General features: G+C 44.2%; 1 protein-coding gene across 2 annotated transcripts; it reads left to right on the forward strand.

The window, feature by feature from the left end:
* Positions 1–1,462: 1,462 nt before the first annotated feature.
* On the forward strand, positions 1,463–22,486 carry TRIM14 (tripartite motif containing 14). Of its 2 annotated transcripts, none has more exons than XM_025046557.1 (6): positions 1,463–1,774; positions 3,818–3,913; positions 12,856–12,966; positions 16,218–16,380; positions 19,643–19,735; positions 21,552–22,486. In XM_025046557.1, exons 1-6 carry the CDS (start codon positions 1,559–1,561, stop codon positions 22,085–22,087), a joined length of 1,215 nt encoding a protein of 404 aa, XP_024902325.1. In that variant the 5' UTR covers positions 1,463–1,558; the 3' UTR covers positions 22,088–22,486. The 2 variants fall into 2 exon arrangements, with proteins under 2 accessions (XP_024902325.1, XP_006911607.1); XM_006911545.3 differs by having other exon boundaries at positions 1,466–1,774; positions 12,733–12,966.
* Positions 22,487–24,024: the final 1,538 nt, after the last annotated feature.

Below are 24,024 nucleotides of genomic sequence, written 5' to 3' on the forward strand. Positions count from 1 at the left end.
TTACCATTTTTTGTGTCTGAGGTGAGAACACTTGGGATCTAAACAAATTTTGAGTATACAGTACAGTATTATTAACTATAGTCACCATGCTGTATAGTTACCATATTTATATATCTTGTAACTAAGCTGGTACCCTTTTCCCCTACACCTGCAAACCCTGGCAACCACATTTCTACTCTCTATTGCTGAGTTCGACTTTTTTTTTTAGATTCCACATATAAGTGATACCACACAGTTTTTGTCTTTATCTGGCTTATTTCATTTAGTACAATGTTTCCCAAGCTCATCCATGTCACAAATGGCAGATTTCTTAGGTCTAAGTAACATTTCACTGTATATACATATACCACATTTTTATCCAATCATTGATCGAAGGACACTTAGATTGTTTCTATATCTCGGTTTTCGTGAACACTGCTATAATGAACACAGAAGTGCAGATATCTCTTTGAAATACTGACTTCATATTCTTTGGATGAATACCCAAAAGTGGGTTTGCTAAATCATATGGTAGTTTTATTTTTAATTTTTCAAAGAACCTCCATACTATTTTCCATAATGGCTGTACCAATTTACATTCAGTTGAGGCTGAGACTTTAGCCTGGGGGCAATTGGAGTTTCCAGAGTGTTTCTTACAACTGTTGAAATGGCCATTTTTCCTGGGGAAAGGGCAAGATAAAGAAAATGAAAAGTGTAGGTAATGCATACCATCTAGGAAGACCACAGCCAACTTTGGTCTCATCCATAGGGCTGCATATTTCTGAGCATGACTGGACTAGTGTCACTAAGCAGGGGAAGCCCACCTCCTTTCAGTTAGCCTATTAAGAATGCAAAAATTAATAAAAGGAAAGGTCATTTAAAATGGAGCAAGAAGGCCAGAAGGGGGAGCCCTCATGCACTACTACTCTAAGTCAATTACAGACCTTAACAGGAAGAATGGCCAATTAGCGACAACTGGAAGAGATGCATCTAACAATTGGATACTACCTTACTATTCTAACAGAAGGAAATTTTCCTTCTTGTCCAGTAATTCGGCCAATAAGAAACTACCACCACGCATATATCTCACTTTCCTCCAATGGTCTTTCCTTCGAAACAACCCCTCCCAACTTCCTTTTTTCTATAAAATAACATTCCTCTCCTTTGTTTACTGGACTTTCGTATAGTTTTTGCTGTAGCTTGGTTGTCCTGAATTGCAATTCTGCTATTCTCAAGTAAATCCATTTTGCTGGTAAAATAACTGTCTTTTTTTTTTTAAGGTCTGCAGGAACAAGCCCCCATTTCTGCTGTGGCACCTCTAGGCCAGACACAAAACTGGCTACACCAGGCCTGAACCCTCAGCACTGATTAAAAACTGCAGGAGCACGTGGTGCAGGAGAGCACCCTGTTTATCAAGAGGGTGATGATGCAGCCACTGCCCCCTGACCGCAGTGCACTGCGATCCTTTCATCCCATAGCTGGGCTGGCCCGCCCCGTCCCGCCCCACCGAACTGGTTTCATTTTCCCACCAGAGCTCCTCCTGCACTGCGGCAGCCCCAAACTGGGGGAGTGGGGTTGAATGGCGAATGCAGCCGGGCTGAGCGGAACATCTAAGGGACCTGGCCATGTGGAGTCGGAGAACTCGTATGGCTTGCGCTGTCCGGAGCACGACGACCGCGTGGCCGAGCTCTTCTGTCGCCGCTGCCGGCGCTGCGTGTGCACGCTTTGCCCGGTGCTGGGCGCGCACCGGGGACATCCCGTGGGCCTGGCGTTGGAAGAGGCGGTACACGTGCAGGTGGGGACGCGGGGGGCGCACGGCGGGGAGCGAGCCCGGGAGCAACGGTCGGGGAGGGGCGTGCCTGGGGTCCAACTGCCTGTTCCCGTTAGTACCGGAAACCCCAAAGCAGCTGGCAGTCATCCAGGCGGCCGACCTATTTTTCAGAACCAGAAACTGAGGCCTAAGGAAGGGCCAAGGTGAGCCAAGGCCAGAGTTAACATTCAAAAGAAGCAGGTTTAGGAGTGAAAACTTGGGAAGCCCCTGCTGGTACCCAGATACCCTTGGCCTCGTTCCCTATGGCAGGTCCACCACACTGCTCTTGGGCTGGAAGAAAATCTGCCTTTTAACAAAGATGAAAAGTCCTCCCTATTGGAAAACTGCAGTGTAGCCTGGAAAGCCACACGAACATCTCTGGGTTTCTTTCCTGGAATTCACAGGCGGGGACTGTGGACTGCCTGACTGTGCTGGGAGCAGCCGCAATTGTCATCCCCACCCATCAAGCTCTGCGCCCCCTCCCCCCACATACTTCCATTCCAGCCGCATAATAGCTGGGTGGAAGCTAGAACAGCCATTTTACGGACAGGAGAAGGAAGGCTCTTGAAGCAGAGGCAAGTCTTGAACCCAGTACTCCACCAGACAGACTGCTCCCCATGGAGCCCATTCTCGCCTGGAAGTCCTCACCCTTGCTTAATCGTAATGGTGGCGGTTAATCGTAATGGTGGCGGAGGCTCTTGACTCTTGTTCCAGGCTTGTGGACTTTTTGCCCTGTGGCTCCGGTCACATCCCTCCGCTTCTCTGAGCAAGGCAGGCCCTCCCGTCTCTGACAGACTTTAATTCTACAACTAACACCTCCAAGAAGTCTTCTGTGATTCACCTTTCCCGTGCATGGCACGACTTGACACTATCACGTGTGACACCTTGGAGCTTCAAGGTGATAACAGGCCGTGTGAGGGCCAGTCGAGCAAGTGGAGTCCTGGGTTCAAGACTTGCCTGTGCCTCTAAAGTCTTCCTTTTTTTATCTATAAAATGACTGTAACAATAATAACTCCTCAAAAGGCTGTTCTCCAGAGTTAATAGCAGTGCTATCCAGAGATATTGCTTGTGGGTCTCAAAGGTAAGTCTGCCCACCTAACTATGGGTAACCATTTTGTATCCACACTCACCTATTTGTTTATCTGTCATCCATTAATTCAGCACATACCTCCCTACCATGAGTCAAGGAATAGATCAATTCTTCCTTTACTTGGAGGAATTCTCTAGCTGGTTAGGAGAGAACAGTGAAAATACAGTACGATAAGTATTGTAACTGGGACACTTGAGGCAGTAAGGTAACTATGGGTAACCATTTTGTATCCACACTCACCTATTTGTTTATCTGTCATCCATTAATTCAGCACATACCTCCCTACCATGAGTCAAGGAATAGATCAATTCTTCCTTTACTTGGAGGAATTCTCTAGCTGGTTAGGAGAGAACAGTGAAAATACAGTACGATAAGTATTGTAACTGGGACACTTGAGGCAGTGGTCAGTGGGAGCCACATAGAAGACAGTGTGAACCAGGGACATGAAGTCCATGAAGACTTCCTGGAAGAGGTGCCATTAGAACTGGCCTTGAGGGAAGAGTGGAATTTCACCAAGTACCAAGATAGGAAAAATATCCAGTGACTGGAAGGCACAGGCACAAGGCTCAGCACATAATAGGTGCTCACTTAATATTCAATCATAAGTGAATGCTCTTCACCTATTCTCAGGCTGCTTGCCTTAAGGTCCTATTTGAGGGACAGGAAAAGCAGGTCACGAACAGGATTGTCCTAGAAAAAAAGGGTGAAAGGCATCAAAGCTTGAAGAATCCCTAATGTGGGCCCCTGAGAACCAGAGGGGCCCTAGTTCTAGCTCATCCTTCAGCTTGCCACTTGACTTTGGGCAAGTCAACTCACCTGCCGAGTCTCAGGTACCTCAGCTGAAACACAACACAAAGATGAGAAGAGACGATCCCTGGGGAGCTTTGTTATCTTGAAAATGACATTAAGACTTTCCCCGCTAACTCTTTTACATACAGAAATTCATCCAAGAATGTTTAAAGCAGCTGGCAGCCAAGAACCAGCAGCAAGTTGGCAACAGAAGGCAGATAGAAGATACTGCTGAGCATCTCAAGGCAAGTAGACATTTCTTCCTTGTTCTCATTGGGATGTTCACATTTCTCCTCGGACACAAGGTTCTCCCCAATATGGAGCCAAAGAAAAATAAAACCACCTTCAAAGGGGCAGATCAAATTTAGTGGGGTCGAGGGCTTCTACAATTTGGGGGGCCCTTTTTGAGCAATAGAACACAAAATTAGGTACAAGACCATGAAGGGGTCGTGCTAGTGAGGGGCCTAAGGCTACGGTTTTATTAGCTTTGTGGTGAGTCTGCCTCTGTCCAGAGCCCTAGCCTTGCCCGGTAACAACTCACAAAATGGAGGAACAGCCTTTTCTCCCGCCATCCCCAAGGCCATTCTCTTGAAGGAACTAGTCCTTCATCCCCGCACACCTTACACAAAGCAAAACTCAGCTTAAGGAACATAAAATAGCCTTTAGGTTTCACTGCTATGGTGAAAGAAAGTAAATAAGGTATAAATATATTCCATAAATATTTTCTTTCTTCAGGCTTATCCTTTCATCACGATGTTTATTTAAATGGATTATTTTGTGGGTTTTAAATGGGAAGTCGGGCTGATGTCATGAGCTGCCATGTTGGGAAATGACGTTCAGTCTCTAGGGGCCTTTTTATGTGAACTCGGCCATTCCCTTCTCAATCTCAGCACCCCCTCCTCAAAGTGAGGCCTGGGGCGGGATGCCCTCCCCGGGCCTGTCCTGCTGAGAGCTCTGTGAACCCCTGACTGACCACCACCAGTCAGGCATGGAGACTGGCCTTGACCATAGGAGAACCTGGCACCCAGGTCTCCCTGAGGCCAGGCCCACAGCAAAGTGCAGATGCAGAGGCCCATGCCAGGCCACGGAACTGGCTCCATGTTTGCCCAACATCACTATCTGTAAGGTGACTACAGGCTCCAGTTCGCTGGGGACAGTTGTGGTTTATACCTGGCTTAATTATTAATAGTGTCCCCCATGTCTTCAAAAGCAGGACTCCAATCCCAGAGAGATAAATCAATTGAAAGGGATTTGGGAACTGAAAGTTGGCACACCTGAAGGGATGGGGGAGGTGCTTTGGGCTGTTCAGCCAGAACAAGACTGGAGCACAAGTTCAATGTCTGCAAATCTCTGAGCAGATACAGAGTTAGGACCCATGTAGAGAGTCTAAGGGGGCAGGTTTCAGCTTAATCTAAGGTATTATTTTCTTCTTTTACCTCTCCAACCTTCAAACTTTTATTTTGAAATAATTATGGATTCACAGGAAGGTACACAGAGATGTTTTGTGTACCTTTCACCTAGTATTCTCCTAAAGTTACACCTTACCTAACTATGGTACAATTTCAAAACCAGAAAATTGAATGTGTGTATAAATTCTGTGTCAACTGATCATGTGTGTAGCTTTAAGTAATCACCACTGTGATCAAAATACAGAACTGGTCCATCACCACCAAGAGCTACCTCATGCTACACCTTAATAGTCACCCCCACCCCTACCCCCAACAATCCCTAACTCCTGGCAGTCATTAATTTATTCTTTATCTTTATAATTAGAGCATTTGAGAACGTCATAAAAATGGAATCATATAGTACATGACCTGAGACTTTTGTCACTCAACATAATGCCCTTGAGATCCATCCAAGTTGTTGTGCATGTCAATAGTTCATTTCTTTGTATTGCTGAATAACATTCCATCAATCCAGTAGCATGGATGGATATACCACATTTTTTAACCATTCACCTCTTCTGGGACATTTGAGTTGTTTCCGGTTTGGGGCTATTAACAAATGAAGCTACTTTGAACAATTGTATACAGGTTCTTGCGTGGACATAAATTTTCATTTCTCTGGGATAAATGCTGAGGGCTAGTGCTGGGTTCTCTGTTACTTATATGTTGAGTTTTTTAAGAAACTGATAAATTATTTTCCAGAGCGGCTGTGCTGTTTTATATTTACACCAGTAATGTATGAGAAATCCACTTTCTCTGCATTCTTGTCAACACTTAGTATTTTCATAAATTTGTAGTTTAGCCATTCTGATAGGTGTGTAGTGATAGCTCATAGGGTCTTCATTTGCATTGTGGCTAGTGATGTTGACATCTTTTCATGTGCATATTTGCCATCTGTATATCTTTTTTGGTGAAAGATCTCCTTATATCTTTTACCATTTCCAGATTCAGTTGTTTCTTTACTGTTGAGTTTTGAGAGTTGTTTGTATATTCTAGATAAGAGTCCTTTGTCAGATGTAGTTTACTAATATTTTCTCCCAGACTCTGTAGCCTTCTCTTTCCATAGTCTTAACAACCTTTTGCAGAGTGAACGTTTTTAATTTTGATGAAATACAGTTTATCAATTTGTTCTTTTATGTATTATGCTCTTGGCATCATGTCTAAGACCTCTGCCAAGCTCTAAGATTTCCTCCTTTGTTTTTTTTTTTTCTCAGAGTTTTGTAATTTTGCGTTTTACATTTAATTCCATGGTTCATTTCGAGTTAATTTTTGTGTAAGGTATGAGATTTAGCTCGGGGTTCTTTTTTTTCTAATGGATATCCAATTACTCCGACACCATTTCTCAAAAGACTGTGCTTTCTCCATTGAATTGCTTTTGTCAAAAATCAATTGACTATACTTGTGTGGGGATATGTCTGGGTTCTCTATTCTGTTCCATTGATCCATGAGTCTATCCTTCTACCAATACCACACAGTCTTGATTACTGTAGTTGAGAATAAGTTTTGAAATAATTGCTGCCTCCACTTTATTCTTCTTTTTCAAAATTATTTTAGCTGTTATAATTCCTTTGTCTTTTCACTTAAATTTTAGAATAATCTTGTTATATATACAAAAAGTAGACTTTGTTGGGATTTTGATAGAAATTGTGTTAAACCTGTTTATCAAATTGGAAAGAATTGACATCGTTGCTAGGTTATCTTCCAGTCCATGAACATGATATAGCTCTTCGTTCATTTAGATCTTTATTTTCTTTCATCAGCATTTTGTGATTTTTCAGCTTATAAATCCTGAACATGTTTTATTAGACTTACACCTAAGTGGCCCTCAAGGTATTAACAAAAATGTAATTAGTGGTCAGCATTTTAAAGCTGAGAGTTATTTTATTTATATAAAAATTTAGCTGTAGAAAAGTAGGAAGATGTGGCTACCTTAGGCCTACATTCTCACATGATTACTATCATGAGAAGAGTACATGTTCCCCAGATGTCCTGCCTGACCACTGTCCTCACTATGTTACCAGCCTGTTTCCTGTGGGCATTTACATTTCTGGTCAAGAAGCAGATTTCTTAAAATTCAGCCATAATTCTACCACTTTAGGCCAACCATTACTCACATTTTGAGATTCTTTTTTCTGTACATGTATGTGCTTTTATATAGTTTGAGACATGTTCTACATAGAATTCTAGTATAGAATTCCCCATTCTGGAGGTGAGGCAATGTTGTTTGTTTTTTGTGTGTGTGACTTGCCATGTGAATCATCATCTTGCCTTTAGTAGGTATTTTCCGTGACGTTCCACATGCCCTGGGTTGTGAAAGTGCCCCTCAGAGCACTGTGGCATGAGCAACCACGGGGGACTGTTTGATTTTCAGTAGTTCCAGACTGGTTGCCATGTGAATTTTTTTAGTTTTGAGGTTCCATGAATTTTGGCTCCAGGCATGTTGTTTGGTTTGTTTGTTTTGCTAGTGACTCTCTTTTCGTCCATGACCCTGGATGGATGACAAGATTCCTTGGCCCTTCCCCGGGAGAGTAGAAAGAGCTTTCTGGTGCCTAGTTCATGGATGGAGCAGCTTTCTGTGACTCTCGCTTGATGCAGGTGGCCCCCTTCCCACTCTCAGCCGATATGAGGCCAGACAAAGGGAGGAGGTGATATTAGCAGAGTGCATGGTCCAGGTCCACCTAGGCAGGAGCTAGAACCAGAGCAGTCCTGTCCTGTGGGAGCAAGAGAGTGGAAGGGACTAGAGGATGCAGCCATTCACGGAGACACTGGTGGGAGACACATACCCTGGTTGTTCCCTTCCCCTCACCCTCTGACCTCCCTCTAGTTCCTCCTCGCATTGACCACACTCAGCCTGAAGGAGGATCCCTGCCTGCAGGAGTCAGTCCCTTCTCCCTACAGAGCAGAGCTGGGGAAAGACAGGAAATGGGCCTGAGGCACATAGGCCTACACTGGCGCCCTGGGGAGTATATAAACATGCTTGGTTCCTGGCCCTGTGCCATTCTCTGTGACCCACCAGAGCTGTAAGGACTGAACCACAGCATGGGATCGGGCACCAGCGGGATCAGCCTTTGCTAGACTGAGACTAGGAAGACAAGGACTCAGCCAGGCCTTGCTGTTGACCCTGACAATGCCACTGGTCTCTGTCATCCTGCTGGGCATGGCCATTCTTCTGCCTCCTCCTGGAGGCCACTGCCACCTTTCAGAGAGCATGGATATCATAGCTAATGTGGCCTGGGCAGGGTTGGAGCGTGCACCCCTTCCCTGGTGGGATGCCCCTGAGAGGCACCCAAAGCAGGATTGTCCGAAGTCATACAGAGTTTTCAGCAAAACAGCACTTTCCATTTTCCTCATAGGCTTCTCACCCTCCAAGGGACCAGATGGGCCTCCAAGGGCCTTGGCAGAGCGGGAGTCACATAGCTGCCTGCACTCCACATGTAAAATCCCTCACCCTCCCATGCCCAGGGCTTCATCTCTGCTCAAGTTCCGTCTCTCCTAGGACCTTCCTCATCTAGATTGTGTCAGGCCCTTATCCAGCCTCAGCCCCGTCCAGCATGTCCAAACCCCAGTCCAGTTCATTCTGGGATGCAGTTTCACTTTGAACCAATACAGCCTAAACCAGACAGCATATTTCCTTGCTTTGTTGCCAGAATTCTCTCTCTCCCCCTCTTTTGTTGGTTATTTTTATTTTTTAACCGTATTGCACAATCAGCTTCATATGTTTACACCTTAAGTTTTCTTGTGGATGTTGTCAAACAGTTATAACAATGTGTAGTGCCATTAAGCTTATTTTGTATATTCTTCTTTACAGAGTGGATCTGTAGAGACTGTTTGGAACATAGCTTGGTCGGGAGGAGATATTGGGTAGTGGCTCTCTTGGTCTCTACAGAGAGGTCCTCTATTTACATACGCTACCTCCAAAATGTGTTCATAAATGAAGGGTTTGGGACACATTTTTCTTTCCTTCGTTTGGCCATTCAACAAAGATATTTTGAGTCCAGGCTCACTGACCCATAGAAACCATGTGGCTAATATAGACTAATTCCCAGACTAGCCCAAAGCTGATTTAACCTACATGGCATGTAGCAGTATAAGCTAGCCTCAGAACCTAACCACTGCCTAGAACATTATATAGGAAACACAGATTTGGGGAAGCCGTCCCTTAGATCCTGCTGCACCACACGTTCTTGCCCCACTAAGGAGAGAACATGGCATCACAGGGGAGCCTGCCCATCCCATGCCTGTCCAGACGCCAGGCAGCAATCTCCGTGTGGGCCATACAGATGCTTGGGCTGAGGAAAGAGGCTGGCCTATGTTTGGGCTGGCCTATGTTTGTTTGTTTGTTTTTTAAATGATTTTCTGTTTTATTTTTTCATCGCACTAGTAATACATGAACATATGCTCATTTTTAAAAATTTAAACAATACTATATTAGAACATAGTAAAGACTGTAGAAAATGCTAAGTGAGAGTTACCCTTCGCCATCCCCTCATCCCACATTTCTTCCCAAATATGACAACTTAACAGACATTGTAAATGCACTTGCAGACATACAGATTCACATGTTTATACGCTATGGTTTTTGTTTTGTCATCTGTTATGTAATGCGATCATTCTACTGTATGTATTATTCTGCAACTTGCTCTTTTTCACATGGTTTCTTAGAGAATCTCCATGACAGGACATACACTACATTCTTTTGGTGTATGTTGTAAAATATACATAACATAAGTTACCATTTTAACCATTTTTAACTGTACGATTCAGTGGCGTTAATTACATTCATAGTGTTGTACAACTATTACAACTGTTTCCAAAATGTTTTCATTACCCTAAACATAAACTCTGTAACCGTTAAGAAGTTGCTTCCCATTCCCCTCTCGCCAGCCCCTAGTAACCTGTAATCCACTTTCCACCTCTGCAAATTTGCCTATTCTAGACATTTCATATAAGCAGAACCACACAACATTTGTCCTTTTGTGTCTGGCTTATTTTATTTAGCATAATGTCTTCAAGGTTCATCCATATTGTAGCATGTATCAGAATACTGCATTCGTTTTAATCACTATATATTATCTCATTAGGTGAATGCAGCATAATTTATACAATAAACACATATTTCCCATACTGAAAATTTTGCCCAACTTTTCTCTATCACCAACAATGCTGTAGTGAGCATCTTGGCACACATATCTTTGTGTACATGTGAAAACATTTTCCAGGATCAATTCCTGTAAGAAAAACTGCTGCCTCAAAGAATTTACACATTAAAAATTTTAATACTATCATCATCTAACAATGCAGTACCAACAGACACTACCACCTGCCCATCCCACACACCCTTACAGATTCCGATATTATTCATCAGTTAAAATTCATCCAGTCTGATGGCCAGAAAATACTTCCTGATTACACTGCTCACTTCCTTGATTGGGAGGCTGAGCTTCATATATCTGATGGCACTTGCATATCTTTGGCCCGTTTTAAAATTGAATGATTTCTTTTTTCTTACTATGCGTTATAGATAATTAACCTATGTAGTTTGTTACCCATCATGTGGCATGACTCTATGTTTGCTATCTGAGTTTTGGGTTCCTCTTACGGAGTGAACAGTTCACTCTTAATAATTTCTTAATAATTTGAAATGACACCATTTCTCCTCCCAAATTTAAAAAAATAATTTAAATAAATTTCACTCTAATAGATTTTTTTTTCATGTATAGTGCTTTGATCAGTTTGGAATTTCTTTTTTTGTTGTTTGTTCACCTTTTATTGTGGAAAACCTCAAACATACACATGTATTTAGGAACAAATTCCAGACATTTCATTTCATCTGTAAAAGTTTCAGTATATTATCTCTACAACATAAGACCTTGTTTTTAAAACTACATAACCATAGTATCATCATCCCACCTATGAAAATAATAGTTCTTTAATATCATCAAATCCAATCAATGGTCACATTTCCAATTATCTTATAAATGTCACATTTTATTTGTTTGAATTAGGAATGAAATAAAGTGTTCAAAATCCATTTGTTTGATGTATTTCTTTTTTTTTTTAATTTTCAGTTTTTTATTCAGGTGTGAAAGAAGCAGTCTCTTGATATTTTCGTATGTATTCACAAAGCCTGATATCAAACATTGTTCTGCAGACTACTAGGGAATATTCTGCTGTTGCAGGGTGATGTCTTGGATTTCTACCTACTTGTATGGCTTGTTCATCTGGATCCCAGGCGATTTTTCCTTGCTGCTGCTCCTTGTTTCCATCACAACTTTGATTTGGTCGCCAGAGGGATGAACAGAGCCTCTATCATCTGCGCCATTTTTTTTCCTCCTTGATATATTTCTTGAGTTGATGATTCACATGTTCCTCTGTCTTCTATATGTCCTCTAAATTGGATCTTTTATTTAGATCTAGAGACTTGATCAGATTCAGCTTCATATTTGTTGGCAAGACTACTTCGTAGGTGGGTTTCTGTCTTAATTTATTTTTATATATGGTGTAAGGATCTAACTTAAAAATTTTTTTCGAATACATGGTTAATTGCATGTTGTACCAATACCATTTATTGAACAGTTCACTCTGTTTTCTTAATAATTTGAAATGACACCATTATTATACACATACATACATATATATATTTTATATATTCTAATTTCTGATCATTTTTATACCATCAACTTTCTCACTAGCTAACACTTAGAATATATGCAATATAAATTTATTGAGTTGAATTAAAAAATCAAGTGAGCAAGCATACTTCATTATAAAGTATAGTACAAAATAGTTTAGCCCAAGAAAATAACTTTCGATATAGAATTAGAATATCTTACATTTTTCATATCTGAATTCAGTATAATTTTCAACAAATTCTGTGATCCAGAAAAGTTTAAAAATCAGTCATGATTATGTATATGTGCATATATCTATACATGTATATGCTTGTATGTACATATTACATACATATATATGTACATATATATATATATTATATATATACATATTCTTTTCTAAACTCTGTTCTTGATTATTTTGTCTATGCCTAAGCTACATGGTTTAAACTCCTGTAGCATTATGGTTTGTTTTGCTATCTAATAAGGTAGCTTGTCCTTCACTGATCTTTTTAAAGCAATTTTTGGCTTTTTTTGTGCTTATTGTCCCCCATGATAATTTAATATTTGTTTAATCTGCATGTTAAGACTTTTGTTGGAGCTATATCCAATTCACAGACTAATTTGGTAACAAATAGCATCTTTATAGTAATGGATCTTCCCAGCCGAGGTTATGGTTTTTTCTTCCACACATTCAGATTTTTTTTTTTTAATGTCTTTCAGTACAGTTTTATACTTTATATTTTCTTCATCTTGTTTCTACAGTTCTTGTTAGGTTTATTTTTAGATTTTTTTTTATTTTTTTCACTATTTTAAAAGGGATTTTTATTTCTCCATGCATTTTCTAACTGATTATGGCTGGTATTAAGGAAAGTTTGAGTTTTATAAGTTGATGTTGTACCTGACTGGCCGTCTTGCTTTTAGATGTATAATAGCTTTTTCATGTTGATTATTCTACATTTCCTGGTTGGCACTCATATAACCTACAACAGGTTTTCTTTTTAGGCTCATGCAGAGTCAAGTAAAACCTGGCTGACGGAGAAATTCAGTGAACTCAGATTACTGCTTGATGAAGAGGAAGTGATGGCCAAGAAATTCATTGATAAACACATGCAGCTTACCCTCCAGGTGTACAGCGAGCAAATCAAGTCTTGTGGGGAACAAATCGACCTCTTGAACAGTCTCTCCAACAGAGTCTGGAGTATCAGCCAGGAGCCCAGTCCTATACAACTGCTACAGGTAATGCTAGGTTTCTACCCTCATGGCTGCCACCGGCCTCCCACATTTCATCTCGGTTTCTGTGGCATTGAACCACAGAATTTACACACTGAGTAAATACATAGAGAATTGTCCTTTCAGCACATAGACTTTCTTGGCACAAGTGGTTAGAAAATATACATTGTTAGGAAGATAATATATATCTTAGATTAATGAAATAACATTTACAGCCACCATTTGTAAGGGCCTCTGTGTTCCAAGCACTTTATGTATCTTATCTATAATATTTACTAGAACTCTGCAAAGTAGAATTCTTACCCCATTTTACTAATGAGTAATTGAGGCTCAGGGAGGTGAAGTGACTTTTCTGAGATCACATAGCCGGTAGGTGGCAGGCAGCCCTGGGATCAGAGCCCAGGTCTGTCTGACTCTAAAGCCACAGGCATCATTGCCTGGCCCTCTACCTAGATAGTCTTCAATGAGACACCCCTCCTGGAAAGGCAAGTGTCCTGTCAGCTACTGAGCAGACCTCAAGAGCTGAGTTACAGTTGGTTCATGGTGCTTCTTGGCCACTGGGTTCTGTTGGAAACTATTACCTTATACTGAAGAAGAGTCTAAGAAATAGCCCCTGTGATGTTCATGCTACACTCAGTGAAAGCATGTGTTGAGGGTGGTGTTCCTGTCTTCAGAGAACTGTGGGAGAAACTCCTCTCTCCTGTCAGTGCTCCTGTGCAGTCACCTGTGCACCTGGATTGCTTTCCGCTCATGCCACTCTTCCTGTTTCCTTCTTTTCCATGGCTTCTGGGAAGCTTAGAGCCAAATATGTTTCAAATAGCTCAGCTAAGACTTCGTGGCATACATTTTATGCCTCATCTCACTCCGGCTTCCAGCTTACATTCTTATCCTGGTTTCCTCTTTGCTTCACTCTTCTCACTGTAAAGGAAAATCTTGCAGTATTGGATAACCTTTGTAAGATGCTTTAAAGGCTTGTGGGACAAGGCAAGTACAACTAAATAAAGGTGGCACTGAGTCTAACCACAGATTAGCACAGGCTCTGGCTGGAAAATAAGACAAATCAGTCAATATAAAACCAGTCAAGCCTGTCCCTGATGGTTATTTCCACTCTGTGCCTTTGTGTGACCTTAGTCAACTTAGCCTGGGTCTCATGTGTATTTACAACACAGCTCAAGCGAGCTAGCAAAGTATGTCCCAGAAATATCCAATTCTGTATAGAAAATCAGAGAAGACTTCTAGAAGGACGTGATAGTAGAGCTGAATTGGGAGTATGAGGAGGAGCTCCCTGGGTGTATACAGAGGGACAAAGCCATATGCATGTGAGAGATGGCAGGCTGGAGAACCACTGGGGTTCACCCTGACTGGACATGGGGCAGGGGTACAAGAGCGGGGCAGTTGGGAGATGCAGCTAGACAAGGAGGCCAGGGTTAGTTCATGAAGGGCCTTATGTGCTTGGCCATGGAGTTTAGACTTTGTGCTATAAAGAGATGGAAGCAAGGGAAGTGTTTTGAACTGAGGAATGACATGGTCAGGTTAATGCTTTAGAAAGGCCGCTTTGGTAATAGGTTGAAAGACAGGGTTGGCAAGCTAGGACTGGAGGCTAGAAGGGAAGTTAGGAGGAGGCCACAATGTCCAGAAAAGAGGTCATGGCAGGCTAGACCAGTGAAGGGGCAGACAGAAGGGGAGAAGAAGGCAGGTTTAAGAGGTGATTGGTGAATGAAAGTGGGAGAATCCAAGATGACACCTGGTTTCTGGCTTTAGATATGGGTGGCTAGGGAACTGTTCTCTGAGTCTGCAAAGGCAAGAAGCAAATGTGCTCAGTTTCATTCATTCACTTATTGTAACCTAAATGTTTATCGAGAATCTAATATGTGTCAGACCCTGTGCTAGATGCTGGAGTTTGGGGTTACCAGGTGATGGCATTTGTGCTTCATCCCACTCCCCAGTACTATCCTACCCATCTGCCCTCTGGGCCACCTTCCTGCCACCCCAGAGCTGCTCCCTGCCTTTCCTGCTAGTGCTCTGACTCCCAGGCCAGCTCTACTCTAGCCTTCTGGGTGTGACCTTAGCCCTGGTTCCCCACAAATTATATTTTTCCCCACCAAAATGAGGATGGACTCTAGACCTGTAGCTTCCTAGGCTGGATGGGGCTTGGGTATCATTCCACAGCCCCCCTCCCAAGGTTCAGCATCCAACCTGGTGAGCCTGCCTCTGCCCGACAGCTGAGTGCCATCCATCTGCCCATCCTGTCTTGGGCAGCACTGCTCACGATCCAGGGCCTGCTCACCTAAGGCAGTCTGCTGTCTTCTAACTCATTGCCCAGGACAGCTCTTCAGAAAGTGCAGACAGCATTCTTAGCGTCAAACCAGAGAATCCACTCTAACTTTTAAGCAAGAAATGAGTTTATGAAAGAGTATTGGGCAGCTCACAGGATCTCCAGGAGGGCCAGGAAGTCAGGATGGAGAGGAGGCAGCAGGAGGGAAGTCCAGGCCACAGCACAGGTGTTCCCCAGTGTAGACACCACCACCACTCTGCTCGGCAAGACATTGCAGCTCACACTGCGGACTCAGGGTGCCAGCCCCCAGAGCCTCCGCCACAGCTGTCCCCAAGAGTTACACACTGGTGTCAGTACTTCAGCCTCATTTCCACATCCAGGTCTTGGTTTGGAGGTGCCTTGTCACATGCCTGCCCCATGGGTGTGAAGGGGGCTGAGAGTACTAGCTTCTATGTAGCAAAGCCACACTTAACACATGAAGGGTATGTAAAACGTGCTGTCCACACAGCAAACGGGACAAGTTCCTACTGTGGTGGCCATAACCCCTCAGGCAGCATTTCCGCTAAACTTCCAGGGACTCCTACTCCAGGAAAACTGGTACCTCATGCTTTTTGCCCCCTATACTTCAGGCAGACCCCTGTCACATTGTCAAGCTTCAGGGCCCCTTAGGAGATGCTGAGCAGCTTAAAGGCGAGGCAGTCCACCTGCCTCCTTCTGCCACCAGTGCTAAAGCCATCACAGCGAAGACCTCAGTGAACATGGAAGGCAAGAAGGGGGGAATAGGGCCAGCATTAAAACCCAAATGACACATCTCTTCCGCCCTGGGGCCTTCTTTGTGGTCTCTCCAGGACCCCACTCCTGGGTACGCAGCCTGGGCTGATCACAGGTGCCAGGGCACGGTGGGGTAGGGCCCATGCTTGCTGGCCTGGGTTTGTTCCTAGTGCTGAGGAGGAGCCACGCTGTCCCCCATGTGCCTTTACAGGAGTTCACAGCCACTGAGCGGGAGCTGAAGCAGCAGATGAGCCGAGAGGAGCTATGCCACCCTGTGCCCCAATCATTTGAGCCCGTCAAGAGCTTCTTCAAGGGCCTCGTGGAAGCCATGCGGAGAATGTTACAGATGCCACTGGACGTTCGCCTGAAGGAAAGTAAGTCACCACGAGACCAACTTTGTGTCCCTTCCCTAGTGTCCTTTAACCCAGGAACAACTGAGAAGAGTGCCACGTGAATCATGTCTCTCCCACACAGAGGCCCCTTGGTTGTGCGGTCAAAGGCCCCTGGGTTGGGCCCAGCCCACCCTTCTGATGTCACCTCCTACCTCTCCTGAAACTGTGTCCTGCCATGCTTCTCTGCTCTGCCCCTCAGTTGCTCCTAGGATTCTGCCACACCTCCACATTGCTGCTCTGGGGTCCCCACTGAAATGGCCAGCTCCCCCTCTTCTTCCACTGCCTGGTCAAAGCCCACTGTCCCTGTTGGGCCAGCAAACCTGTGCTCAGCTGGGACACCTTTCCACACCACCTTGGGCTCACTCCCTCTCCTGGCCATCTTCCCCTCTGCCCTTCCCCTCCAATATCTGCCCCATCTCCTGCCTGGGGGTGTTCGTGAACTGGATTCATGGACCCTGTCCCTGACTCTTACAAATGCCTGAAGGTCAAGAACCATTTTGGGTCCAGCTCTGAGGTTCCCGCAGGGCCTGACGCAAAGAAGGTATCAGAAATATCTGTTCATTCATTCATTCATTCATTCATTCATTCGTCTCTGCTATTATGATTCATTCAGAACATTTATGGAGTCTCTATTATGTGCCAGGCATAGCTTCTGCCTTTATGGTGCTCAGTCTTTTCGGGGAGAGACAGACAACAAACAAATATATGTCAGTGATAAGAGCTCTGAAGAAAAATAAAGCAGGGTAAGGAGACTAGAGGGTGACGCAGGGGAGGAGCTATCTTATATGTGGAATTGGGGAAGGCCTCTCTGAGAAGGGGATGTGCGAACTGACTTGAAGGAAGCCTTCTGCAGGCTCTGCAGACCTGAGGGGCCGGAGAGCTGAGTGGTCATGTGCACAATGTGGAGCCAGACTGCTGGGGGCCCTATCCCATGTCCACCACTTCCTAACCCTGCCATCTCGGGCAAGGCACCTAGCTTTTCTATGCCTCTCTCTCCAAACCCATAACATGGAGATGATAATACAGTGCCCCCTCACAGGGTTGTTGTAAGGATTAAATGAGTTCTTATCTGCCAAGTACTTAGAATGGTGCTCAAGCATAATAAGCACTATGTAAGTGTTAGCTATTATTGTTGCTGCTGTTATATCTGGGGGAAACGTCTCCTAGTTAGGAGGAAAAGCATGTGCCAAGGGCCCAAAGTGAAGGAAGAACCTTGGCACAGAAGGGGCCAGAGTGACTGGAGCACAGCCGGGGAGGGGAGCGTGGCGGGAGATGCGGTGGAGGAAGTTGGGAGCTTCCTTCTCAGACCGGAGCTGGCAGGGCAGTGCCCGCCCTGAAGTTCAGGAGACCAGGAAGAAAGGGATGGGAGGAAGCAAAGCAGAAATACTTCAAGCACCCACTGAGCACCTTCTGGGAAACGGAGAGAGGTGAGGCCAGGCCCTGTCTGCAGAGCTAGCTGATTTCATGAGGTAACAAAAGGAGACACAGCCAGGGGCCAAGAAAGGTCAGAGGAAGAAGAGAGTGATTCTGATGGCAAAAAATAATTACATCTTCTTGAAATGTAATTATTTTTTAAAAAATCAAATTAGAATTGTAGCAGTCAATATATCTCCATTAAAAAAAAAATAGTCAAATAAAGAATAAAAAAGAACCTTAGCAGTCGGCCCCAGGAAGCTTTGGGCTTGTGGGTATCCAGTGAATGGGCATCGAAGCCTCCCCGCACCGCCCTTGGCAAGAAGATACTCAGATGGACCCGAAATGCACTTCACTCACATTTACATTCTCAGTGGTCCATTCCCAAAGAACTGTGGTGCCTGCTGAGTGCCTGATGACAGCTAACACTTGCTCTGTGCCAGGCATTGTTCTAAGCACTTTACAGAAATGCACCTAGCAACTCCTTCCCACCACCCTGTGTGGTATGTACCTTCGTGATCCCTATTTTACAGATGAGGGAGCGGAGGCTCAGAGAGATTAACTGCCGTGCCCTAGGTCATACATCTGGTAGAGATAGAGACAGAATTCAAACAGACTCTGGTCCTATGGTCGGTTTTGTCATCCCCTGGAGTCTGCTTTTTTCCAGGCCATCCCCCTCACCCATCCCCGATGAGGCTATCATTCTTGCTATCAGAGGTAATATGAGAGGTGCTGAGTCCCAGTCAGGACCCTAGGAGATGGGGGTCTTGCAGCACCACAGCACCACTGCCCTTCCAGGGCTCAGCCCCATTTGTTCCACAGACATTGCAGGTTCAATAGGCCAAAATGGAACCCAGCATTCCCCACCCCACCCGCTACTTCCCCAATCTGCTGCTGCTTGTCTCTGATCTGGTCTTCATTCCCCACTCCAGTAAACAGGTAAACCCTGGCACCTCTGCCACTGCGGTTTTTCCCGAGTCCAGCTCCTTTTCTACCCTTGCTGTCCCAGTTCAAGCCTGAGCCTCCCAACAGGGCCTCTGCCACCACTCTCACCATGCCCATCCATTCCTCACCAGAGCCAGCTTTGGAAATCCTTCTGTTCATGTCTATGCTACCTCAAGACACCTTTCATGGCTCCCCATAGCTGACATGCCACTCCAAGCACCTGCCCTTAATGTCTTTGCTTATGCTGTACCCTCTTGTCGGGAAAGGCTCCCATCCTTCCTTTTTCTTGATGTCCAAATCTTCCCACTCCTTTAGGTGTCAGCTGAGGTGATTCCCCCTCCATGAAGCCTTCCCTGAGCCCTTACACCTTCTCCGTGATTGAGAAGGTGAAGGGTGGTAGTTCAAGTGAGCCTGTTTCTCACCCCATTACTTGATTGACTGAGCTGTTAAAGATGGGACCACGGCTTGGGTTTCCCCCGAACGCCCTCTCACCTGAATGAGACATCACCGTGACCTTTCTAAAGACTCAACTTTAATTTCTTGTTTCCCATCTTTATCTTGGAATTTGCATTTCTGCCATCCTTGACTGTTAAATACATAGTTGATTCTCAGGATGGTCCTGGAGCCTGCCATCTCCTCCCTGTGTTCAAGGCTCACTCACACTGACCTGCCATTGCTGAATTACCTTCCAACACTGAAAAGTGCATTTCTTTTTAGATTTCAGCATTGTCTTGGAGTTTTCCTGTGACTGTGAATTTGCATTTCCTACCTTAATTTGCATGTGATTCCTGGGGAGAATCTCTAGTTTTGTAATATTTTTAGTATGTTTTATAATTTGTGCTGCTTGCATGAGCGCCACACACTCATTTCTCACAATTCATTACAGACATGAACTGCCAGCTCTCCAGCTCTTCCAGCACCAAGCTGGATTTCTTGTTGAAAACAAGCTTCTCACCAGAGCGATCACTCTTCTTAAAATGTAAGACCCCCAGAGTGCAGAGGTTCGGGTGTGTGGGCGAGTGGGGAGATATGGAGGCCCCCCTTTTTTCCTAAGAGACTCAACTTGTTTTTTAACGTTTATTACAGTTTTTAAATACAGAAATAATATATGTTCATTTTAGAAAAATAAGAAAACAAAGGAAAGCAAAATTTTATAAAAGACAATCACTCACGAATCATTGGAGAGCTTTGGAAATTCTTCTACTCATGTCTATACCCTAGTACTAATAGATAACTACTGTTATTTGCCCTTTTAGCTTTCTTTGGCATATCTATATATAATGTATATATTTTTTACAAACATGGTGTCCTACTATACATACCGTTTTGTAATATTTTCATTTACTGATATATTGTGAACATCTTTGTTCCCTTAAAAAATCACACAGGTAATACATGCTTCTTGTAAAAATTAGTAATTACAGATAGACAAAAAGAAAATAATTGCCTCCTCCAGAGATATATGCTGTTAATTTTTTGACATATATTCTTTTGGACGTTTTAAAGGCATATATAGTTGTACAGATTTTTTTTTAAAGGATCATATTATAGATATTCTTTTGTAAGTTTTTTAATTTAATAGTATGAACAGTTTTTTACTTCAATAAATATAAATAATATTATTTTTTAAAAAGATGTACAATATTCTATTGAATGACTATGCCATATTTAGCCAATCTCATAATGTTGGACATTTAAGCTGCTTTACATTTTCCTTTCTATAAATGATGCTGTAATAACCATCTATTCTTGGACAGAAAATCCCAAATCTCAAATAATCTACAGATAAATTAGAAATACTAAGTGAATTTAGAACAGCTGCTGTAGTGTCAGCATCCAAAAATCAATCGTATTGCTATATATTGGCAATAAACAATTAGAAAATAAAATTTTTAAAAGTTATTTTCAGTAACACTTTTTAAAAACCAGGAATAAATCTAACAAAAGATGTATAAAGCCTCTCTACAGAAAATTCCAAAACATTACTGAGAAAACTGGCAGTATCCACTAAAATTTAACATCCACATACCCTACGGTCTAGACTTTTTTTGTTAAACTACATATGTGGTATAAAATCAATGAGAACTATTATTGAGAGTTTAATCTCTACCACCCTTCTCGAGGGCATTGGCAGTGTTTACTAAAGGCCTTAAAAACAATCATCCCTGTTGACTCAGCAATTCTTTTAGGAATATGTCCTAAAGAAATAATCAGATGCATAAAGATATAATCATATTAGTGTTCGCAAAATCTTTTCAAAAAGCCTAAATATTTTTTTAAAGTGGGGGGCGGGAGGGTTAGATTTAATTATAATACATCCATACATCAAAATCTTAGAGTCGCCATTAAAATGCTATTAGAATATTATTTGATGTGGTAAAATGTTCATAACACATCAATAAATTTTTTAAAAGAGATTATTCAAGAGCATGTATGGTATGATACCAATGTTAAGGAAAGCTGTAAGCAGCAAGTAAAGAAAAAAAATTAAAAGAATATACATCTATGTTAACAGTAAATGGGATTTCAAAATTTTTTAGAAATGGGCAAATTCCATGGTTCAAAATTCAAATGGTACAAGTGTACAATAAAATTTTCTCTCCTCCTCACGTTCCCCAGCCACCTCTCCTGGGTTAAAAGAGTAGGTTTCCATTTCTCCGTGGGTGATTTCAGAATTTTCCCATTTTCTGTCGTGAAAGAGGGCTGGCAGGTGCTAAATAGGGTTGGTTTCCGGGGGGCGGGGCACGCTGTGGCCCCGCCCACCAGGCGTGCCCCGGTGTTCCCGCCCTCCGCAGACGCGCGCACGCCCACTCTGGATCCCGACACGATGCACGTGCGTCTGCGCCTGTCGGCCGACCGCCTAACGGTGCGCTGTGCCCTGCTGGGCCGCCTGGGACCTACGCCTGCGCTGCGTTTCGATGCGCTGTGGCAAGTGTTGGGCCGCGACTGCTTCGCCGCCGGCCGCCACTACTGGGAGGTGGACGTGCAGGAAGCGGGCGCCGGCTGGTGGGTGGGCGTGGCCTACGCCTCCCTGCGGCGTCACGGGGAGTCAGCCGCTGCTCGCCTGGGCTGCAACCGCCAGTCCTGGTGCCTCAAGCGCTATGACCTCGAGTATTGGGCCTTCCACGACTGTCAGCGCAGCCGTCTGCAGCCCCACCACGACCCCGACCGGCTGGGCATCTTCCTAGATTACGAGGCTGGTATCCTCTCCTTCTACGACGTTTCGGGCAGCATGAGACACCTGCACACTTTCCGCGCTGCCTTTCAGGAGCCGCTCTACCCGGCCCTGCGGCTCTGGGAAGGGGCCATCAGCATTCCCCGGCTGCCCTAGGGGCTGAGACCAAAGCGACTGCCCTAGGTCTCTAAGGCCCTGGTCTCACCCGACTCAGACGTGTCTGAGCACCCCCATCGTCTACAAGCCATGCCTTGTGCTTTAACTTCCTCTCCAGGCTAGTCTCAACCACACCCTAAAGACAGTTCCTCTGCTGCTGCTGCTGCTGCTGCTGCTGCTGCTGCTGCTCCTCTCATCAGATCTTCCCACCAGAGCGCTTGTACTACACTGCTTTTAGTCCAGGTTCCTGAAAAGACACATCTGCAGGTGAGCCCTAAGCATCCTGACAAGTTACAATACATTGTCCTTAACCTCAGACCGCCTCCCTCATACAGCATCCAGAACCCCCTCGCACATAGTAGGTGCACAATAAATATGTGAATGAATGAGAGTCACCCAGCCCTGACTCTATGCAATGTCCTTTGGATCTGCTGCCTCCTCTCCACTCTACTTTAGCTTGTCCATGTCACCTCCCTTCAGAGTAGCTTCAAGAGCCTCTTAATAGCTCCTGGCCTAAACCCTCTCCCATTCTCCTCCACTTATAGCCTGAGTGATCTGCCTAAAACCTCGACCTCTCAGAACTATGAAGAGGTTCCCAAGACTGGGGGGTCGGGGGGGCGGTGGGTTGGGGGGGAAGCACTTCACCTCACTTTAGCATTCAAGGCTTTTCTAGTCTGCCCCTCCTCAGCTAGCCCCTACTGCTCTTTTCAGAGACTCTCGATCAGAACTGTGTGTCACCTAGTTCCACCTCTGCGCCTTAGGCTCTGTCCTTCTCTTGTGCCTTATACACATTTATATAAGAAAGCCCTTTCTTCTTCTTTGCCTGTCTCAGTCTTCCTCAGGCTTAACCGCCCCCAAGGAAGTCTCCCCAAGCCACAAGAATCTCTGTCAGAGCCACAAACCTGGAACCTATCTTTTCAACTAGTTTGGAAGCTTTCTAAGGGCAGCTATGTCCTGTACTCCTCCACCCTGAAATATTCAGTAAGTCTTTTCCTTCCCACGCTGTGAGATTGAGTGATCAGCAGCAAGCTATTCTTGACTCAGAGCAACTGAGCTGGGAGAGCCTCACAGATCACCCAGCCTGACCTCACTATACATTTGGAGAGACTAAGGTCCTGAAAGAAAGTTGCTTCAAGTCACCTGTGGTGATAAAGGGCTAGGCCACACCCCAGCTCCCAGGCAAGTGTCTGAGTTGCCCCTTGGCCCAGCCCTTCAGGCCCAGCCTTCAACCTGGGAGATAGTACTGCTTATTTATTTCTCAGGGGATGTTGGGAAGAAATCAGGTGACCATTGCTAAGCAACCACGGGCAGTTTTCCCACTCTCCTAGAATTAAAAGGAGCTATGAGTGGGGTTTGGGCAGCCCAGACACCATAAGCTCCTCAGATCCCTTAGATCCAAATGTTACCGAGGAAACCCAGAGAGCCCCATTTTCTGGAAAGAATCGACAGTAAAAATAGAGCAGGCCAAACCAACACGACCTCACAGGGTGGCCAGCACCTCTAGCAGGGAGGGAAAGGCCTCTTTCCAGGGCTTCTGTCTCAGTTCTGAAGGTTCAGGTTTGATTTGTCAAATTCCATGGACAGTTTTTAAGTTATACTGTATTAAAAGTATCTTGTTAGATGCTCAGCAGGAGGGCAGTGGTAGGGTGAGGAAAACGCAAAGGTGAATCTCCCATGTCATTTAAACAGACTCTCAGTGCATCAATTTGAACCTTATAAAACAAATTTACAATAGTTTTTGACCTAAAAATGGCAATTTCACATGGGGCAATCTAATACAAGTAGAATGCAAGGCAGAAGGGACCTCAGAAGTGCTTTTAGTTCTAACTAAATCATTTAAAACTCTAGGCTGGATAGATGTCTAAGCACTATGGTCTAGGAATCCTAAAAAAAAGGCAAATTAATTCTACTGGGGATGGCACAGAACTGAATTCAGG

The sequence above is a fragment of the Pteropus alecto genome, unplaced genomic scaffold (genome assembly GCF_000325575.1).
Source record: "Pteropus alecto unplaced genomic scaffold, ASM32557v1 scaffold114, whole genome shotgun sequence".
Lineage (NCBI taxonomy): Eukaryota > Metazoa > Chordata > Mammalia > Chiroptera > Pteropodidae > Pteropus > Pteropus alecto.

Excerpts from the sequence above, each read along its gene's own strand:
- TRIM14 (XM_006911545.3), top strand. The coding sequence starts at position 1,559 with ATGGCGAATGCAGCCGGGCTGAGCGGAACATCTAAGGGACCTGGCCAT. Across the intron at positions 1,775-3,817 it reads AAGAGGCGGTACACGTGCAG|AAATTCATCCAAGAATGTTT; the intron begins GTGGGGACGCGG and ends TTTTACATACAG. Across the intron at positions 3,914-12,732 it reads ATACTGCTGAGCATCTCAAG|GCTCATGCAGAGTCAAGTAA; the intron begins GCAAGTAGACAT and ends TTTTCTTTTTAG.